This window comes from Dermacentor albipictus, chromosome 7 (genome assembly GCF_038994185.2).
Source record: "Dermacentor albipictus isolate Rhodes 1998 colony chromosome 7, USDA_Dalb.pri_finalv2, whole genome shotgun sequence".
In the NCBI taxonomy this organism is placed as follows: Eukaryota; Metazoa; Arthropoda; class Arachnida; order Ixodida; family Ixodidae; genus Dermacentor; species Dermacentor albipictus.
In genome coordinates this window covers 135709024-135728565 of record NC_091827.1, presented here as the reverse complement: position 1 = coordinate 135728565, position 19542 = coordinate 135709024, and the positions used below count along the sequence as shown (strand labels likewise).

General features: G+C 48.7%; 1 protein-coding gene across 7 annotated transcripts in view; it reads left to right on the top strand.

The window, feature by feature from the left end:
* LOC135911547 (saccharopine dehydrogenase-like oxidoreductase) overlaps positions 1–19542 on the top strand; it is a 420598-nt gene that overhangs the window by 335711 nt on the left and 65345 nt on the right. For 6 of the 7 annotated variants that reach the window (XM_065443875.1, XM_065443876.1, XM_065443871.1 and 3 more), the window contains one exon: positions 19376–19432. The exons of the other annotated variant lie outside the window; for it this stretch is intronic. In XM_065443875.1, the coding sequence (XP_065299947.1) occupies positions 19376–19432 (57 nt within the window). The remainder of the gene's footprint in view (positions 1–19375; positions 19433–19542) is intronic. 7 annotated transcript variants of the gene reach the window in all.

Sequence of the window (19542 nt, the reverse complement as noted above, 5' to 3'; positions counted from 1 at the left end):
TGCTACCTGAGCACGAGCCTCTACCCAATCAAGTCAGAAAGATGAATAGATTGGTTCCATCTTCTTCCTCGACCACGCCGACTGAAATCGTCCTCAACCAGCCGCGAATCCCCACGTCCTTCCATGGGGACACCTTCGAGGATGTAGAGGACTGGCTCGAGCACTTTGAGCGTGTCGCAGAATTCAGCAGCTGGACTCCAGAGCGCAAGCTATGCAACGCCTACTTTGCCCTCGAGGACTATGCGTGGACATGGTTTGAGAACCGTGGAGCGGCTTTATCGACATGGGATGAATTCTGACAGCAGCTAATCGGCACATACGCCAGCCTCGATTGCAAGGAGCGAGCTGAATCTGCAATTCAGGCGAGAGTACAGAGGCCGAACGAAAGCGTCGCAATGTTTGTCAAAGATATGTGCCGATCTTGATGTGAACTTGATGCGTGGTGTCAAGCAAGAGTTATTCGGTGCCCTTATACGCAACCCACCAAAGACCGTTGCAGAGTTTCTCGTGAAAGCCGTATCAATAGAAAAGGCACTGCAGCAGCGAACAAGGCAGTACAACCATGATGTGTCGACCCTATCGCGTGACCCTCTCCCTATACCCCTGGACAATACCGACGCCTTGCGGGAGCTCATTAGGCTTGTTGTTCGAGAAAAGCTCCAAAAGCTTCAGGTGGTTCCAGCATCGGTACAGCGACTCGCTCTGGCTGAGGTCGTCTGGGAGGAAATCAGGAGGCAGTCCAAGCCCCAGAGCGAAGCGAGACACCACAGCACGAGGTATGGCAGCCACAACCTCGCATGTTGTATGCGGAAGCTGCGCGAAGTTCGTTGTCCCCAATTTTTTATGATGTGAGCGACGTCCTGACTTTCATAGTATGCGCACCGTTGAACAAGCAACTGGTGACTTCAGGCCTCGCCGCACGCCATTCATGGCTGAAACACGACCATCCCGCAAGAGCGACGTATGGCGCACTGCGAACCGGAGGCCCTTCTGTTTTCATTGCAGTGAAGCCGATAACCTGTACAGGGCGTGTCCTTACCGCCGAGCTGAGCTCCGTGGATTTTCACTGAATGCACCGTGCCCGCGCAATGGTGAATGCTCCCTGGAGATTGAAGCGTACTTCGTGGACATCAGGACCTCGTTTGCCCCACGGTTCCGTGAACCCCAGTCAGCGTCACCCACCCGAAACAGGTCTTCCAGCCCCCTCTTCACGCCAAGAGCAAAGAGGCGTCGCTCACCCAGCCCAGCCTCCCGGGAAAACTGAGCCCAGTGGCCTGCGGAGGGGAGGTCGCTGACATTGCGAACGCTGAAAATCCTCCACTACGACGACCACGATATGACGTAATTTAGATGCAGAGAAAGTAGTGTAGTTCAGTGTCAGTATCCTGCAACGTACCAGTTACCATAGAGGACCATAAAGTCACGGTGTTAATCGGCACAGGTGCGGACACGTCTGTTATGAGCCAGAATCTCACGCGTATACTGAACAAAGTTTCGACACAATGGACTGGAACTCAGATTCGTACTGCAGGAGGGCATGTCATAACTCCAATGGGCCGGTGCACGGCATGAGTCAACATTCAGGGCTTCACATACGTCTGCGACTTCATCATTCTTCCTGAATGTTCAAAGGACCTTATACACGGCATGGATTTCCTTCAAGTGAACGGTGCCATCATCGACCTGCAAGAGTCTAGAGTCAGCTTCGCTACTAAGCAAGCCATAGCGAACAGTAATGACCACGACCATGATATCACGCTTCACGTAGCTGACGATCACATCACATTGCCATCCAAGAGCAGTGTGCTTACCCTTGTCCGATGTGACATGGAGGACGACGCCGAAGGAATTGCTGAGGCAAACATGCCCCTGCTTCTTGAGCGCCACATTTTTATATCTAGAGGTCTTCTTCAGGTGCGAAATAAATGTTCAGTCGTTTTGCTAACAAACTTCAGCAACGAGTATCGGCATGTACCGCGAGGAACAACAATCGCATTTCTTCACGAAACTACTGATGTTACTGACATTGCCACATTGGAAACTGCCTCGTCTCAGCAATCTGAGTTACCCCGCCTAAAGGAATGGATTCACGTCAACGCCGCTCTGCCAGACCATCAGAAAGACCGTCTACTGAGTCTCGCGAATGAATTTGCGAACTGTTTTTCAACATCATCCAAAGTCCATCACAAAGCAGCGCATTATTACGGACGAGTCAGCACGCCCTGTCCGTTGGCATCCTTACAGAGTGTCTCCAGTGGAAAGGGAAGCGATCAAGCATCATGTGAAAGAGATGCTCCAAGACGACGTGATCCAGCTGTTCACCAGCACTTGGGCCGCCCCTGTAGTGTTGGAAAGAAAGACAGCACACTATGCTTCTGCGTAGATTACAGAAAGTTGAACCGTGTCAACAAGCGCGATGTTTATTCATTGCCACGCATCGATGACACATTGGATCATCTACAACGTGCCAAGTTTTTTTCTTCGTTGGATCTTAAATCAGGGTATTGGCAAATCGAAGTTGATGAACAGGATCGTGAAAAAGCAGCGTTTGTGACACCTGGCGGGCTTTATGAGTTCAAAATTCTCCCCTTTGGTCTCTGTTCCGCACCTGCAACCTTTCAGCGGATTATGGATACTGTGCTTGCTGAACTCAAATGGCAAACCTGCCTCATATACTTGAACGACGTCATCGTGTTCTCGAGCATGTTTGACGAACATGTCGCATGACTCGAGAGTGTCCTCGCTGCGATCCATACTGCCGGCCTCATCATCAAGTCTGAAAAATGCTACTTCGGGTTCCAAGAGCTCAAATTTCTTGGCCATGTCGTTGGTTCTCAAGGCATCCGACCAGACCCCGACAAGTTAGCTGCCGTCGCCGAGTTTTCACCACCCAAAGACAAGAAGGCTGTCCAACGCTTCCTTGGTTTGTGCGCATATTATAGGCGCTTCGTCGAGGGATTCTCGAGAATTGCTGAGCCTCTGACATGGCTTACACGCGTCGATGCACCTTTCCTTTGGGCTGACGAGCAGCAGCAGTCGTTCAATTAATTGCCCAAGCATTTGCAAGAGGCCCCAATACTTGATCATTTTGAAGAAGATGCTGACACTGAAATTCATACTGATGCCAGCAATGCGGGTCTCGGCGCAGTTCTTGTGCAGTGGCAAGCTGGTGGGGAACGCACCATTGCTTATGCAAGCCGCAGTCTCACCAAGGCTGAAAAAACTACTCAACCACTGAAAAAGAATGCTTAGTGGTTGTGTGAGTAATTGGTAAATACCGACCCTACTTGTATGGTAGACCGTACGGCAGCGATCACTACGCCCTGTGCTAGCTTGCCAACCTCAAGAATCCTTCAGGCAGCGCTCGTCCTATCGTCTTCTTTGTCTGTGTCCCTGCTATCTTGTGCTAGTCTTGAATAATGATGACACACCAACTAGCCCAACTTTCTGCCTTGATCCTTCAGGCAGACTAGCCCGTTGGAGCCTGTGCTTACAAGAGTACGATATTACAGTTGTCTACCGATCTGGAAGGAAGCACAGTAACGCTGACTGTTTGTCACGCACACCACTCCCTACGACGTCATCGGACCCCGACCATGACTTGCCATTTGTCGCCGTTATGGACGCCATAAAGATGGCTGAGCACCAGCGCGCTGACGATGAGCTGCTGCCGCTGGTCGAGCACCTCCGATGAGTTGAAGGTGTTTTACCCCGCTCGCTTGTGCGCAGCTTATCATCATACTACTTGCACAACAACGTCCTTTGCAAGAAAAACTGCAAAAGGGGTCCCAATACGTAACTCCTTGGCGTGCCATCGGCGCTATGCCAAGACATTTTGCAAGCCTGCCATGATGAGCCATGCGCGAGACACCTGGGATTCCCTAAGACACTAGCAAGGATACGACAGAAGTATTACTGGCCCCAGCTTTATTCTTCTGTGCAACGGTACGTGAAGACCTGCTGCAATTGTCAGCACCGAAAGAAACCACCAGTTAAACGAGCTGGCTTTCTCCATACTGTGGACCCTCCTCAAGTACCGTTCCAACAAATAGGAATGGATCTACTTGGGCCATTCCCAGTGACCTCTTTGCGCAACAGATGGATAGTCGTCGCTACTGACTACTTAACCCGGTACGCCGAAACCGAAGCTATTCCGCATGCAAATTCGTATGAAGTGGCCAAGTTCTTTGTACGCCACATCGTCCTACGACATGGTGCACCGTCTCTTCTCATCACCGACCGTGGTACAGCATTTACAGCAGAACTTATGCAGGATGTTCTGCAGCTGACGCATAGCTCTCACAGCAAGAGCACTGCCTATCACCCTCGAACCAATGGATTAACGGAACGTCTGAACAGAATGCTGGCTGATATGCTCTTCATGTATGTCGAAATAGAACACAAGACGTGGGACGAGATCTTATCCCATGTGACTTTCGCGTATAACACTGCTGTACAGGAGACTACACAGTTTACGCCGTTCGAACCTGTATACGGGCGCTACGTCGCGTCAACACATGACGCCATGCTACCTCTGGCTGATAATAGCCCGACCAGCGAACATGTGGAAGAGTTCATACAAAGAGCCGAAGAGGCACGCCAGCTTGCTTGGCATCGTATCCTGAGCCAACGGCATACCGACACCCTTCAATACAATCACTGTCGACGCGACATCCATTACAACACCGGCGCCTGCGTGTTGGTCTGGACGCCCGTCCGTCGGTATTTTGTCCGACACAAGTCCGTCAGAAAAGTTGACCCACCGGTATTTTGATCCCTACAAGGTTACACGCCACCTCAGTGATGTGACCTACGAAGTCGTCCCCTGTAGTTCTGACCCCGGTTCACTCCGTCGTCGTCCTCACGCTGAAGTTGTTCATGTAGTGCGCATGAAATCATACTATACGCGTACGTGAACATCGAGATGCACCTGAGCAGCTCCATTTCTTATGTCACTGAAAGAACTTTTTGATGCGACCTAGACAGTCGCTTTTCACATAAGGGCCAATCGACACAAAGATATGGGGCACCCGCACCGCAGGATGGCGCGTGCAAAGGTCGGCGCCACGAAAGACAATGAAGTGCGTAAGCTGCACGCTCTTGTTCTGGCCGGCCACTAACCCTTTGAGGGTCGAATTATTTTGAAGAAAACTTTCCCAAATGGTCAAATTACTTTATTGCGGATCTTGAATGTACAAGATGTATACAGTCGGGAATAAATAATAAAAAAAAATTAGGAACAGTATTTTGGTGTCGGCATCACTCAGAACTGCAAAATGTTAAATAGTATTTCAGAGTGTGGTACTCCTTGAAACACGAGTCTCCGCACAGCCGCAGAGAGCGAGAATACCTCATGAGCGGCGGTGATAAACGAGCTAAGAGCAGTGCCAATCAAGATAGAAATCAACTTCCGCCGCCTCTGCGATAGCGTGCCGACAAAGATAAAAATCACGTTTCGGGCGCCTCCGTTGCGGCGGAACCGAAACCGCGAAAGCGCGTTGCCGCTGAGAATGAGAATACCTCGCGAGCGGCGATTATAAACTAGCTAAGAGCAGCGCCAATCAAGATAGAAATCAACTTCCACCGCATCTGCAAGAGAGTGCCGAAAAAGAGAAAAATGACGTTTCGCGCGCCTCCGTTGCGATCATGCGGCGAAACCGAAACCGCAAAAGGGGTGTTGCCGCACTCTGTGCGATGCGCTGAAGCTAGAAGTCAGTTCTGTTTATCTCCCCAAGAAGGTAGCGCAAATTTCTAAACGCTTCTTGTAAGTCCTAAGAGGTGGCAGCACCTCCCAGTGAGCGTGTATCGTCATTATGGCATGAAATTTCAAACGGAGGATCGAAACCGTACCCGTACGGCGAAGACCCTGCGGGACAGAAAACCGCCGCCGCACATGTACGGCTAAAACCGTCAATGGGTTAAAGAGGAGCGTATATTTTGGAGCGTATAAGACTCCATCCCCAATCTACGTTACAGTATTGTGTTGTGTTGTAAATATAAAAAACTCAATTTGGAATCTCCGATGCTACAATGATGTACTGGTGTCAGAGTTTTGGTGCGAAATTGAAATCAGGGTGTCTACCAACCGGGAAATCCAGAAATTCTCAGGGATCTTGAATAGTCTGGAAATACTCGGGGAAAACTCGGGGAATTTCTGTGTCTGTAAGAGAAAAGGAGCAGTAATTTTGTTGAAAGGGAATGAAAGTTGAGGTAATGCTGTCCCGAGTAACTGAGAGGAATCGTATCGAATCCTCTTTGACACTGTGTTGCCGCTGGAGGAGTTGCCAGCGTACCGTCAACGACCGACTTTCCGGACGCCCGATACTTCGGACAGCATCGCGGCACTACCCATAGAGTCACTGTAGAAACACATCTGAAATTTTGGATGCAAGAATCCTTCGCCGTTCGATTTTTCGGACTTTTTGCCGTGGCTGCAGGTCCGAAATGGCATTAATCAAAGCCGCCACCACTGCTGCCATTTTGATTACCTTGATGCCTAGCTCTAACTGGCCCTCTCGCATGCAGATTCGCTGGCAGCCGTAGCCATCACCGCAGCAACGCTAGGCCTAGCTGCTTCGATGTTCACTGCTAAGCTTCTTGTCATTCTTTGCCATGCCACGTTCTTGGCCATGTTGTCGTTCTTTGCCATTGAAAGACTTTGCTGCTTTGAGCAATGGCACCAACTCCCCCTTTGCAGTCCCCGCGATTCACTTCGAAACTTGTAAAGCACAACGCGTTGCATAATGCCGGTTTCCGAAAATCAGCTATGCCTCAGTATGGCAGTGTTACGCAATGAAACATACACGGAAGTATTGACGTGAAGCATAACTAGCGTGAGAAGGGGCAATCATCATTGGACACAATATGTATTCCTTAATTATACACGCATGCACCCGCCATCACCTGTCACAGTACAAGCACCTGTATGCCTAATACGTGTACTAGCAGGCCTTCAGAGTTTTTTCGGATGTGCCTGTGGTGATTTGAGCCTTTGAGGGCAGTAATAGGCATTAATTTTTTCGAACTGCCCTATTTTTCTGTCGTTTTCGTGGCCCCTAGGGAGTTTGAAAGTCGGACGTTGACTGTACAAGTGACTAAGAGGATGCTTCAAATGGTCCATGAGGTAAATGCGTGGCAGAACAAGGACGAGAATAGAAACGACTTGCGCATTGAGGAGTGAATGGGAAAGAAAGCATGCCGCCGCTTCTTTGAAGGAGCTGGAGCTCAAAAAGCAAAGCGTTGGCTGACACCGACATGCAGGTGTCTTTCATCCAAACCAAAATAAACTCTTTAAAGCAGTGAAACACAACACTGATGCTTTGTGCGCGGGGTGAGAATATGTCAGATCAGTTGAGGTTGACATATTAAATCTTGAGAGAATCTCACTTGTGACAAAGTTTAGGCATAACTGCGATTTGGCCTAGTTGGAACAGATTCATTTTTTAAAAACTTTTTGTGCGCAAACAAACAGTGACGAAGAAAAGGAGCAACACAAGGACGAGGAAAAGCGCTCATCCTTGTGTTGCTCCTTTTCTTCGTCCCTGTTTGTTTGCGCACAAAAATTTTTCAAAAAGTTCTGGCCTCATATCAATGAGCAATGAATTGATGGAAATAGCTCACATTCGAAAATATTTGTTTCTATATGCATCTCCTTTTTATTCGTATTTGAGAATGTTTGACTTCATTTGCAATCGGTTTTACTATTTTTTTTTCAAAGGTATTTTATTCACGGTGCATTTTACTAACTCTGCCCTCCTGTTTTCTTTTTGAGTAAATTAAATGTTAGTTCGTACTATTCAAACTGGATTAATTCATTTCTTCTTATATTTAACATGCTTACGTGGGAGTGACAGCATCATGCAACATGCTGTCGACCCGTTTTGACATAAAACGAAGGTCTGGATCAGTCGGGATGTCGCAAAGACACTCACGGAAAACCTGGAAAACTCAGGGAATTTTAAATGTAAACTTGGTAAACACCCTGGAAATACTGACTCTTTGACCTTCGTTTTCTCATCTAATAACCTATTACATTTCTCAAACTATGCTTTATCAGCCTAAACTGATTTAGTGTTTTGCGTTAGTGGTCCCTTTGAAACTCGCTCAATGTGCCAGCTGGAGGAAAGGACATTGTTGTAAAGTACAAACATATTGCGCACAAGATGGTGATTACTCAATGCTGCGCTGCTCTTTTATGAATCCTTGAGACACACTTCATTCTCGCTGGGACTCTGAGAAGGCACACCCGTTGGGGCCAGTGAAAGACTGAAAAATTGTCCATAAGGGATTTTATAACATCATTGTCGAAAGTTGCCATCACTCTGAGCTTAGCAACACCAGTGCAAATCGTCGGCCAACATCTGATGGAGCATGTTAATGTGGACACTGTGCTCCTCCCGAGCTTGCCTGTCTGAACATGCACATCCGTGAGAGTGCCTGATTGCATGAGCGTGGCTGTTCTGCTGTAGTTCTCGTCGAATTCAAGTGCTCAAAGCTGAATTGCTTCTTACAGCTTACCTCGTCAACAGAGTAACTGGTTGCTTGTAATTGGTTACAGATTAGTAACTGAATTATAGTGAGCGTTACTTGGCAAAATAATGTAATTGATCAATTACAAAACTTCCAAGAAATGTAATTTGTTACATACAAGTTTGGTCCTAAGACAAGTGACACATGCTGAGAAATGCAGACAGGAAAGAATGGCCAATGTGGCAGCATGCATCCAGCTGATCTGCACACCTGCCAACAGTTTGTGTTACTACATGACCAGCACCTCTAAAGAGGAGTGAACTAATGGGGAGCCATGCTCAACATGTGTTGCTGACATTTTGGAGCATTTCAGATTTAAACGTGACATAACTACTTGTAGTGCTTTCCAGAAATCGAAACCTCATGCAGTAAAACCTCCGTTAATACGTACAGTGAACTCTCACTTGAGTGAACTTCAAGGGACTGAAGGAAATAGTTCACTTAACTGAAAGTTCACTAAACTGAATATTCACTAGACCAACATAAGACATGGCATAGAGTCAAAAGTTTGAAGTGCAATTCATGGAGCAAAAAACATGGCATTCATAGTGTTAGAAATGTGTGAAATGGAATTTGTACATATCAACAAGTACAAGGTTCATAACAGTTATAATGCTGCCTTTCTCACTTAGAAAAACAATTTGTAATCTTCTTCTGCACTTGCACTTTTAAAGCACAGGAAGTAACGAAACTGTCCAAAGAGTCAATGTTTCTTTACACTTCTTCTGGCACAGCTTGCTGTTGAGACACAAAGTCTCTCAACTTTCCAATGTACCCTATAACCTCAGCTACAACCTCATCCCTCCAGGTTCTCGCTGCCTCTTGGTCGGCATCCTTGCTTTCGCTGCAAATTGTTTTCCATGCGATCCCATGTCTATTCCAAAATTGTGTTAGCCATCCACTGCTTGCTTCGAAGCCGCGAACGTCCAGAAGAAGAGCGAATTCCTTCGCCTTGCCCTGTGTCATCGGGCCGGACACTGGAATGTTTTGAGATCGTAGGTCGCGAAGCCATACCGCAACGGCATCGTCCACTTCTTTGATGAATCCCGCCAGGAAACGACTCTGCACGGGATACTTCAAAGTTTCTCCTTCAAGCTTTGATTTTTGTTTCACAATCATTGACAACGTCGACAGTGCAATTCCATAGTCCTTTGCAACGTCCACTTGCCTTTGACCGTTGTCCAGGCGCTGAAGGATTTCCAGCTTATCTGAGAGAGACAACCGCTTCCGTTTCGTCGCATTCGTCTCGAAAGTGGGCACGCGAATTGCCGTTGTTACATAAAACTGGAAGGCTGAACGGAGCTGATGAAAAACACACCACATGGGTCGTAAAAATAAGCCTTGGTCCTCTGAGCGAGTTCGTTAAACTGAAATATTGACTGTTCCGAAATTCGTTTAAGTGAAACATTTTTGCATAGAATCTGTAAGAAAACTGCCGGGTATCTATAAAAAGTTCATTATTTTGAAATATGCGATAAACCGACGTTCGTACAACTGAGAGTTTACTGTAGTTGGCTGGGAACATGGATCAGGTACGCATTCAGCGATGTACTAACTAACCAACAAGGCAGATGAGCAGCTATAAACTGGCTTGCAAGAAGAGAACTACGTCTTAATTCTTACTCAAACACAAAGGCAAGTTTTATGTGCAAGCAGGCTGAAAAAAAAATTTTTTTGAATTTCACTTGCCAATGTGGTGGCCTTGCAGCATCCTCAAACTCAGCCATGCCGCGAGCCAGTTTCCCCGCTTCACTGCAAATGTCCTCATGATGGTCAACACACGAAAGGGCCATCACCGGCTTCCATGTTGTCGTCATTAATCACTGGGAGTACCGGAAGCTATGGGAGCAAGAAGCACGTCATGGCTAGCGTGTTTTGACGTCACTATCGAGGGGGACAGCTGTTCCTGAAATGTCCGGGCGCCACAATTTCATTATCTATGGCTTGCGCACACGACATTTCCACAAATCTGGCGTTGTAGATGCCAAAAAATAAAATATACTATTACGATATCATCGAGCGATGCTCAAGAGAAGAGCCGCCGCGAGAACGACGACAAAGTGGGTCTGTGCCCTTGGCGCGGGCGAGTGTCGGCCTGGTGGTCTGGCTCCAGTGTAAATACCCTGTATATAGCCTCTTTCATCTGTGTTTTTCCACACGTAACATTCTGGTGGAGGTCAGCAATCCCCGTCCTCACCACGGAACTCCGGAGTGGTCAGTACATTGAGCTTGTCACCATGCCTCCCGATGACGAGACAGCCTCTGCAACGGCTTCGGCTTGTCCGACTGCTCCAATCATCACGGTTGCCCAACATCGCGACCCTGGTGAGTTCTCTGGCCTGGAAGGAGAGGACGTTGACGAATGGATCAAGCTCTATGAACACGCCAGTGCTAATAACAGGTGGGATCCAACGACCATGCTCGCCAATGTCATCTTTTATCTCCGCGGCACCCCACGTGTGTGGCACCAAACGCATGACAACAAGATAAACAGTTGGGACTGTCTCAAAGCAAAGCTCAGGGAACTGTTCGGCGACCCCATTGGGCGCAAGGCTGCCGTGAGAAATGCTCTTGTGTCTCTTGTTCAGACATCTACAGAGCCGTACGTTTCATACATCCTCGACGTCTTGGCTCTCTGCCGCAAAGCTGACGACACAATGTCTGAAGCAGTTAAAGTGTCGCATGTGCTAAAAGGCATCGCCGACAATGCTTTCAATTTGCTTGTTTTCGGTCACGTCTCGACTATCGACGCCATCATCAAAGAATGCCGTCGCCTTGAACAAGCTAAGAGCCGCCGTATCACACATCACATCACGCGGCTACCCAAGACTGCTGCTACGTCGACATGTGTGGGTCGACCGCGTCAGACCACCCCCTGTGACGATGTAACACGTATTGTTCGCCGCGAGCTCGAGGCCACCTGTTTGCCAGCTTTCTCCGTGACGCCTCCCGATCCACCAGCAACCATGATTGCGCTGATTCACTCCGTCGTCAGACAGGAATTTGAGAACATGGGTCTCAACTCCGTGTGTTCGTCTCCACCCACGCTTCGGCAGTTCTCTAGCAGCCCTCCTTGTCCCCAGCAGTCCTTTTCTGCCACATCTCGCCGCAACCCGTCCGAATGGCGTACCCCTGATGACAGGCCGATCTGCTTCCACTGCTGTCACATCGGCCACGTTGCTCATCACTGCCGCAACCGATGGCCACCACCTCCTCGGATATACACTGCCGCTCATTCCCGCCCCTTTGGACCTTCCGTTCCCTATGCCACCCGCCATGAACCCATTGCCGCTGATGCTCCTGCCCCGAACCTTCGCTACAGCCGCTCTCCATCATCTCGACGCCATCAGTCTCGTTCGCCCCCGCCCCGTCGCCTACCGCCTCCCGGATCCAGCCGGAAAACTAGGCACTGCAGCTTCTGGAGGTGAAGCTGCATTGTCCACCCTGCCCTCAAATCCTCTGCTCACGTTACACACGAACCAAAACCTTCTTGACGTTGACATTGATGGCCATCCTGTCACGGCACTCATCGATACAGGTGCACACCTTTCTATTATGAGTGCTGCCTTCCGACGACAACTGAACAAGCTCCTCACCCCAGCATCGGCATGCATTGTCCACGTTGTGGATGGCGGTACTGTGCCTATCATCGGCATGTGTACGGCACGTGTCAGCATCGCCGGCCGCCACACTCCTGTCCTCTTCACCGTGATTGCTCATTGTTCCCACGACCTCATTCGCGGCCTCGATTTTTTCTCCGCGCATTCTGCTCTTATTGACTGCTCTTCCAGTACCCTTCGCCTTGAGTTGCCGATTGTCGCAGAACCTTCTGACACACCCCAGTGCCGCCTATGCCCCACCGGCTTTATTCGCCTGCCGCCAAAATCAATAGCCTATATTGAACTCTTGTCTTCCCCACCAGTCCCTGATGGCGAGTACCTCGTCACTCCTCTGCCCGACATTCCACTACAGTATGACGTTACTGTGCCTCACAGTATACTTACTATTACTGCGAACTGCACTTTCATGCCTATCTTTGACTTTAGATTGGCAAAGCAAATTCTACCGCGAGGTATTTGCCTTGCCAACGTTGATTGTCTCGGCAACCATCACGTGGCAACTTTATCCACCGATGCTTCTTGCGAGCTTACCAGGCCCATCGTGCCAGCCTCAGCCGCCGATCCCAAGATACAGAAAATGGTTGCGACAGACCTGTCTTCTGCGCAGGCTGAAGACCTTTACCAAGTATTATCGTCCTACAGAGATATTTTCGACTTCGATGATCGCCCTTTAGGCCAGACGCTCGCAGTCAAGCATCGGATTCTTACTGGCGATGCTACTCCTATTCACCGACGACCGTATCGAGTTTCTGCGTCGGAACGCTGAGTAATTCAAAATGAAGTCAACAAAATGCCAGACAAAAACATCATTGAGCCTTCTTCGAGTCCCTGGGCGTCACCTGTAGTGTTGGTTAAGAAGAACGATGGCACGTGGCGCTTCTGTATAGACTACTGCCACCTGAAGAACATCACTAAGAAGGACGTGTACCCGCTCCCACGTATAGACGACGCCCTTGACTGCCTCCACGGTTCCAGCTATTTCTCTTCTATTGATCTTCGTTCTGGATACTGACAGATTGCTTTTGACGATATGGACAGAGAAAAAACTGCATTCATCACACCTGATGGCCTATACCAATTTAAAGTAATGCCGTTCGGATTATGCAACGCCCCTGCCACCTTTGAGCGTATGATGGACTCCTTGCTTTGTGGTTTCAAATCGTCCACATGTCTCTGCTACCTCGACGACGTCATCATCTTCTCGCCCACGTTCAACACTCACCTTGAGCATCCAACAGCTATACTTGATGTATTTCAAAAGGTGGAGCTGCAACTTCACTCGTCGAAATGTCGTTTCGGCCGCCGCCAAATTACTGTTCTGGGACACCTCGTTGACGCTTCCGGAGTACAGCCTGATCCCGACATAACTCGCGCTCTCTGAGACTTTCCAGTTACGAAGACAACCGCAGACGTTAAGTTTTGTCGGGCTATGCTCGTACTTTCGTCATTTTGTTCAAGATTTTGCGGCAATTGCTAGACCCCTCACTAATCTTTTGAAGAAAGGCGTACAATTCTCGTGGGGTACTGCAGAAGCCGCCGCCTTCTCTCGTCTCGTCACTCTTCTCTCCTCACCACCCATTCTCTCCCACTTCAACCCTGAGGCCTCTACAGAATTGCGTACAGATGCCAGCGGTCATGGCGTAGGTGCCGTCTTAGCCCAGCGTCAGCGTGGCCAGGATCGCATTATTGCTTATGCGAGCCACCTCCTCTCACCGTCGGAGCGCAACTATTCCATTACGGAACGAGAATGCCTTGCTGTAGTCTGGGCAATAGCGAAGTTCCGTCCTTACCTCTACGGCCGCCTTTTTTCCGTAGTCACTGACCATCATGCTCTCTGCTGACTCTCATCCCTAAAAGATCCTACAGGCCAGCTTGGTCGATGGGCTTTGAGACTACAGGAATTTTCGAATTCCATTGTCTACAAGTCTGGCCGCCTGCACCAAGATGCTGAGAGCTTGTCGCGTTACCCTGTTGACGACCCTGACTCCTCCAATATTACCAGTGCTGCTTGTGTATTCTCTGTGTCACAGCTGCTTCATTTCACCGACGAGCAACGTCATGATGCCTACATCAGAGCACTCATCGACCGTTTTGAACACTCTCCGGCCGACGCCACTCTACGCCTCTTCGTCCTCCGCTACGGTACTCTGTACCGTCGTTACCTTCATCCGCACGGCTCTGAGTTCCTACTTGTCATACCTAAACACCTCTGCCCAACTGTTCTAGAAGTGCTCCACGACGCACCAATGGCAGGACACCTCGGCGTATCTCGAACCTATGACCGTGTACGTCGCCGTTTTTCGTGGCCGGGCCTTGCCCGTTTCGTACGACGTTATGTCGCCGCTTGTGAACTTTGCCAACGACACAAGAAGCCTTCCCAGCCGCCCGCTGGTTACCTGCAGCCGCTCAACATCCCTGCCAAGCCCTTCCATTGTGTTGTCTTAGACCTTCTCGACCCATTTCCGGAATCTACATCAGGAAACAAGTGGGTTGCCCTCACGGTGGACTACGCGACCCGCTACGCCGTAACCCACGCTCTGCCGACCAGTTGTTCAACTGATGTTGCGGACTTCCTCCTGCATGATATCATTTTGATTCATGGTGCTCCGCGTCAGTTGCTAACAGACCGTGGTCGTACGTTCTTAGCCAAAGTCATTGACGACATCATGTGTGCCTGCTCAATACAGCATAAATTTACCACCTCCTACCACCCTCAAACGAACGGCCTCACTGAGCGTTTGAACCGCACCCTTATAGACATGCTATCTAAATACCTTTTAGACGACCACCGTGACTGGGACCAGGCTCTACCTTACATTACATTTGCGTATAACTCTTCCCGTCTCGAAGGTGCCGGCTTTTCGCCTTTTTACCTCTTGTATGGCCGTGAACCGACGCGACCACTGGACACTGTGCTTCCGTCCACCACAGCTTCAACTAGCGCATATGCCCGTGATGCTATCGCCCATGCTGACCATGCTCGCCAACTTGCGTGCACTCGTCTACAAGTCTCTCAAGGCAAACAAAAGCAACGCTACGACCTCCGTCACCGTGATGTCCATTTTGTGCCCGGCACCCTTGTGTTGCTTTGGTCACCATCGCGTAAAGTTGGCCTTTGTGAAAAACTGCTTTCCTGCTACACAGGCCCATATCGCGTGCTTCGCCAAGTAGCCGATGTCACCTACGAAATCGCTCTAGCCACGCCCACTACGTCATCCGCGGTGACAACCAGTGACATTGTCCACGTTGCCCGACTCAAGCCCTACAACTCTCCATGCACCTTGGATATTTAACAGCACCGTGACTGTGCTTTTGCCGCCAGGGGGTAATATTACGATATCATTGAGCGATGCTCAAGAGACAAGCCACCGCGAGAACGACGACGAAGTGGGTCGGTGCCCTAGGCGCGGGTGAGTGCCAGCCTGGTGGTCTAGGGGCTATATACCCTGTATATAGCCTCTTTCATCTGTGTTTTTCCACACGTAACAATACTATGCACTAACCGTTTGGCATGCAGTAATTGACTACAGCTTATGCAGTTAGCAAATTCAATGGCAGCAGGGTGGGGAATTTGTCGTGACTATATTTAAATGCGAATCACTTATTAAGTAGTTACCTACTAAGGCTGTTTTACTGTACTATGATAATGTAGTCAACATCCATCTAATAAAGAAAAAAAAAGAACTTTATGCTCAAGATTTCTTGGGTTGGTAATTTTTTATTCAAACAACTGTCGCTGTGCTGAGCTCAAGTATTGAAATGTTTGCTTGTCCTAAAAGCATGCTTTGCCATGTAAGGTCACCATATCAAAGGCTTTTGTGCCTTTTCATTCATTTTTGTTCATTGCATACCTATACATGTGAAAAATAATTGAGGAATCTTTTATTGAAAAATCTTTACTAGAAAACAAATGCTGTGCCTGTTCATCTAAGAAACAATTTCAAAGGTATGGGTTCTTCAAAAATGGTAATTTGCATGTACAGAATATCAGTCAGTTTCATTTACAGTCTTTAACCAATAAGAAAGGTGGCATTTTGTGCTAGGAACCAGGGAACTGATGGCCAGGTTCAGATAAAAAATTAATCTGTACCCTAGCTACATCTATCTGCTGTTACCTTTGTTGTGGTTATAAGTTCTCAGCGGCATCGGGGAGTTTTGGAAACAGTGTATCAAAGTTTTTTTGTATATGGAAAAACCCAGGCTCCATTGTAGGCTCTTTTCATTCTTTTGCAAGCCCAGTGGTTTGCGTTTCATGAATTTGGGTGCACAAAATATAAAACACCCTATTTTCTTTGGGCTGTGTGTAAGTGATAGAGCGCAACATTTAAGAATGCAACAATTTTTGTGGAGCTTGGAGCCTTATGTCCAGAGCTGGGCTCTTAACTTACAATAAAAAGAGGCATTCAGTGGCCTGTGGCTTGTCAAAGGGCTGCTTTGATGTAATGTGCCACGTACTACTCGTACCTGCTGCTTGTAACTTCAAGTTGTGAAGCCACGGTCGGCCGCCTGGGGACAAGTATGAGGCATGGGGGGGGGGGGTTGGGCAAGGACAGGGAGGACGAAGGCACACTCGTGGTATGTGTCCTGTGTTGATGCCTCTGGCACTGTGAATAGGTAGAGCAGACAGATAGCTGATGGCAGATTAAATTTTATTCAGGAAATTCAGCTTCATAAACATTTCTCTCGTGCACAGAAAACAAGCGAATAAGAGCATTCATACAGTACAAAACTTTAACTTGGGGTTATGTATTTTTTGGTCCGCCTCAGTTATTCGTCCGGCCCTGTCAACGCAAGACGTGATGAAGCTTATCAAGTGTCAAATCATTGACAACACCACAAGAGATGTAAGAGGCATCTTAGGCTTAGACCTGGAGAAGGCCTTTGACAATGTATCCCATGCTCACATTCTTAACTCCATCTCCAAGCTCAATTTGGGAGACGCCTTTCACAGATACATTAGCTCGTTCCTACGGGATCGCAAGGCCACGCTCAAAATCGGTGACCTCAAATCCGACAATTTCATTTTGGGCCCCAGAGGCACGCCACAAGGAGCGGTAGTCTCACCACTGCTTTTCAACATCGCCATGAAGAAACTATCGGAAAGGCTCTCCAATATAGAAGGGATCAATCATACGCTCTACGCTGATGATATCGCAATCTGGTGCACCGGAGGAAGCGAAGGAGCTGTTGAATCAGGCCTACAGGAGGCCATAGATCAAACAGAGATGTACCTGGAAAATACGGGGCTTAGATGCTCCCCGAGCAAGTCTGAGCTCCTCCTCTACAGGCCACTCAGGAGAGGTCCCAAACCTAGAGGCTGGAAACCATTGTCAGAAATAAACATCAAGCTCCACACTAAAAGCGGCTGTACCATCCCCAGAGTAGACACCATTCGGGTACTTGGCATGTTCATCGAATCCAATGGCAGTAACAATACGACACTCAACAAGCTCACAGCCAAGACTGAGAACATGATCAGACTTATCAACAGAGTCTCGAATAGGCGTGGAGGCTTCAAGGAAGACAACCTCCTCAGGTTGTTCCACGCCTTCCTCATGAGTCATATAGTTTATGTGGCAGCCATGCACAACTGGTATAACTCCGAGAAGAAACGATTAAACACGCTCATCAGAAAAAGTATTAAAAAAGTACTAGGCATTCCGTTACAGGCGAGTACGGATCTCCTTATGCAACTAGGAGTGCACAACACATTGGACGAGATAAGTGAGGCCCAGGAGTCAGCCCAACTGGCCCGTCTATCCTGTACCCCGGCTGGAAAGAAGATCCTGGCGGTTCTTGGGATCAACCCTATCCTCCTGGAAGAGCGGAAATATGAAATTTCAGAAGATCAAAGGAACAACATACGAGTTGCACCGTTTCCTCGTAACGTTAATCCTCAACACAACGTAGGCAGACGCAGGGCAAGAGCCCTCGCCCTCCTCAAGCGTACCAAGGACGATCCCTACTCGGCATGTTTTGTCGACACCGCCCAATATGGACAGTCGTCTAACTTCGCTATTGCCCTCGTTGACCACAACGGACAGATAGTGAATGCGGCTTCCCTGAAGTGCTCAACACCAACCAGAGCGGAGCAGGTCGCAGTTGCTATAGCACTTCTAGACAACAGAAGATCACAAATCTTCACTGATTCGAGATCGGCGGTCAGGGCTTTCGCTTCAGGATCCATCGCTGAGGAGGCTCACAAGATTCTCAAGAACAAGATCATCTCTCCGCACACCATCACGTGGTTTCCGGCTCACCTCGAACCCCAGCTTGACTCGTTTCCCAATCTTAATGACATTGCCCACTCCCAAGCGCGCGCACTAACCCACCGCGCGGGAGCAGGATCGAGCTCAGACTCCGGGGTCCTCGAGTTTCGGGACACTCTCACTACTTTCAGCGAAATTACTACGCACTATCACCTGGGTAGGAGGACTTATCCTTCCCCTCACAGCAAACTGGCTAGACCTCTGGCGTCCACTTTACGCATGCTTCAAACTAAGTGCTATCCAAACCTGGCCCTTTTCCACATGATCACTCCAGAGGTTTTTAGCTCTACTTGCCCCGACTGTGGGGCTGTTAGCAATCTCGCACACATGCTCTGGCGATGCCCCTCGTTACAGGGACCCAATCGCATCACAGAAGAAGAATGGAGCTCTGCCATCCAGAGCTCAGACCTTTCACGTCAAACCTGGGCTGTCCAGAGAGCCCACGATGCGGCGGTTAGGCTCGGCCTACCCGTCCCCACGTGGGAGCGGCCCGCAGCTCTGCCCTAGGGCAAAGCTTCTCAGGACCTTGTAATTAAAGTTCTTTGTCTGTCTGTCTGTCTGTCTGTCTGTCTGTCTGTCTGTCTGTCTGTCTGTCTGTCAGTTGAAAAGCTTGAAGATAACCAGCTCTCCCACATGATGATGTTACAGCTGTGGGTGTCTTGTGTGCCAGGCAGAGAGGTGGCTTTCCAGCTAAGGTGTTCCACTTCAGAACACCTTAGCTGTGGGTTGAATTTTGAGCTACCATGGCCATGTTACAATACAGTCAGAATGCAAAAACGCTGGTGTACTAAGCTGGGAATAGACTAGAAAATACAGAGTCATCGAAATTGAATGTGGAGCCCTCTGCTATGCATTGACATCTCTCTCCCAGTCTTTCCCTGTCTGTATTTTGCTTTAGGACGTCAAATCCTGGCAATCAATCAATCAATCAATCAATCAATGAAATCTTCTTTGCAGTTCCCAGGCTTCTTCTCAGCCGGCATGGTAAAGCATGGTGGCCCTACCAGGGAGCAGGTTGGTACAAAGCTGGCTTTGCTTTTGCTTTCTCTTTGCAGGTGCACGCACTGCTACAACACAGTGTGATGGCAGAGCACACAACAAAGATTGTTTCTTTCATAAACTCA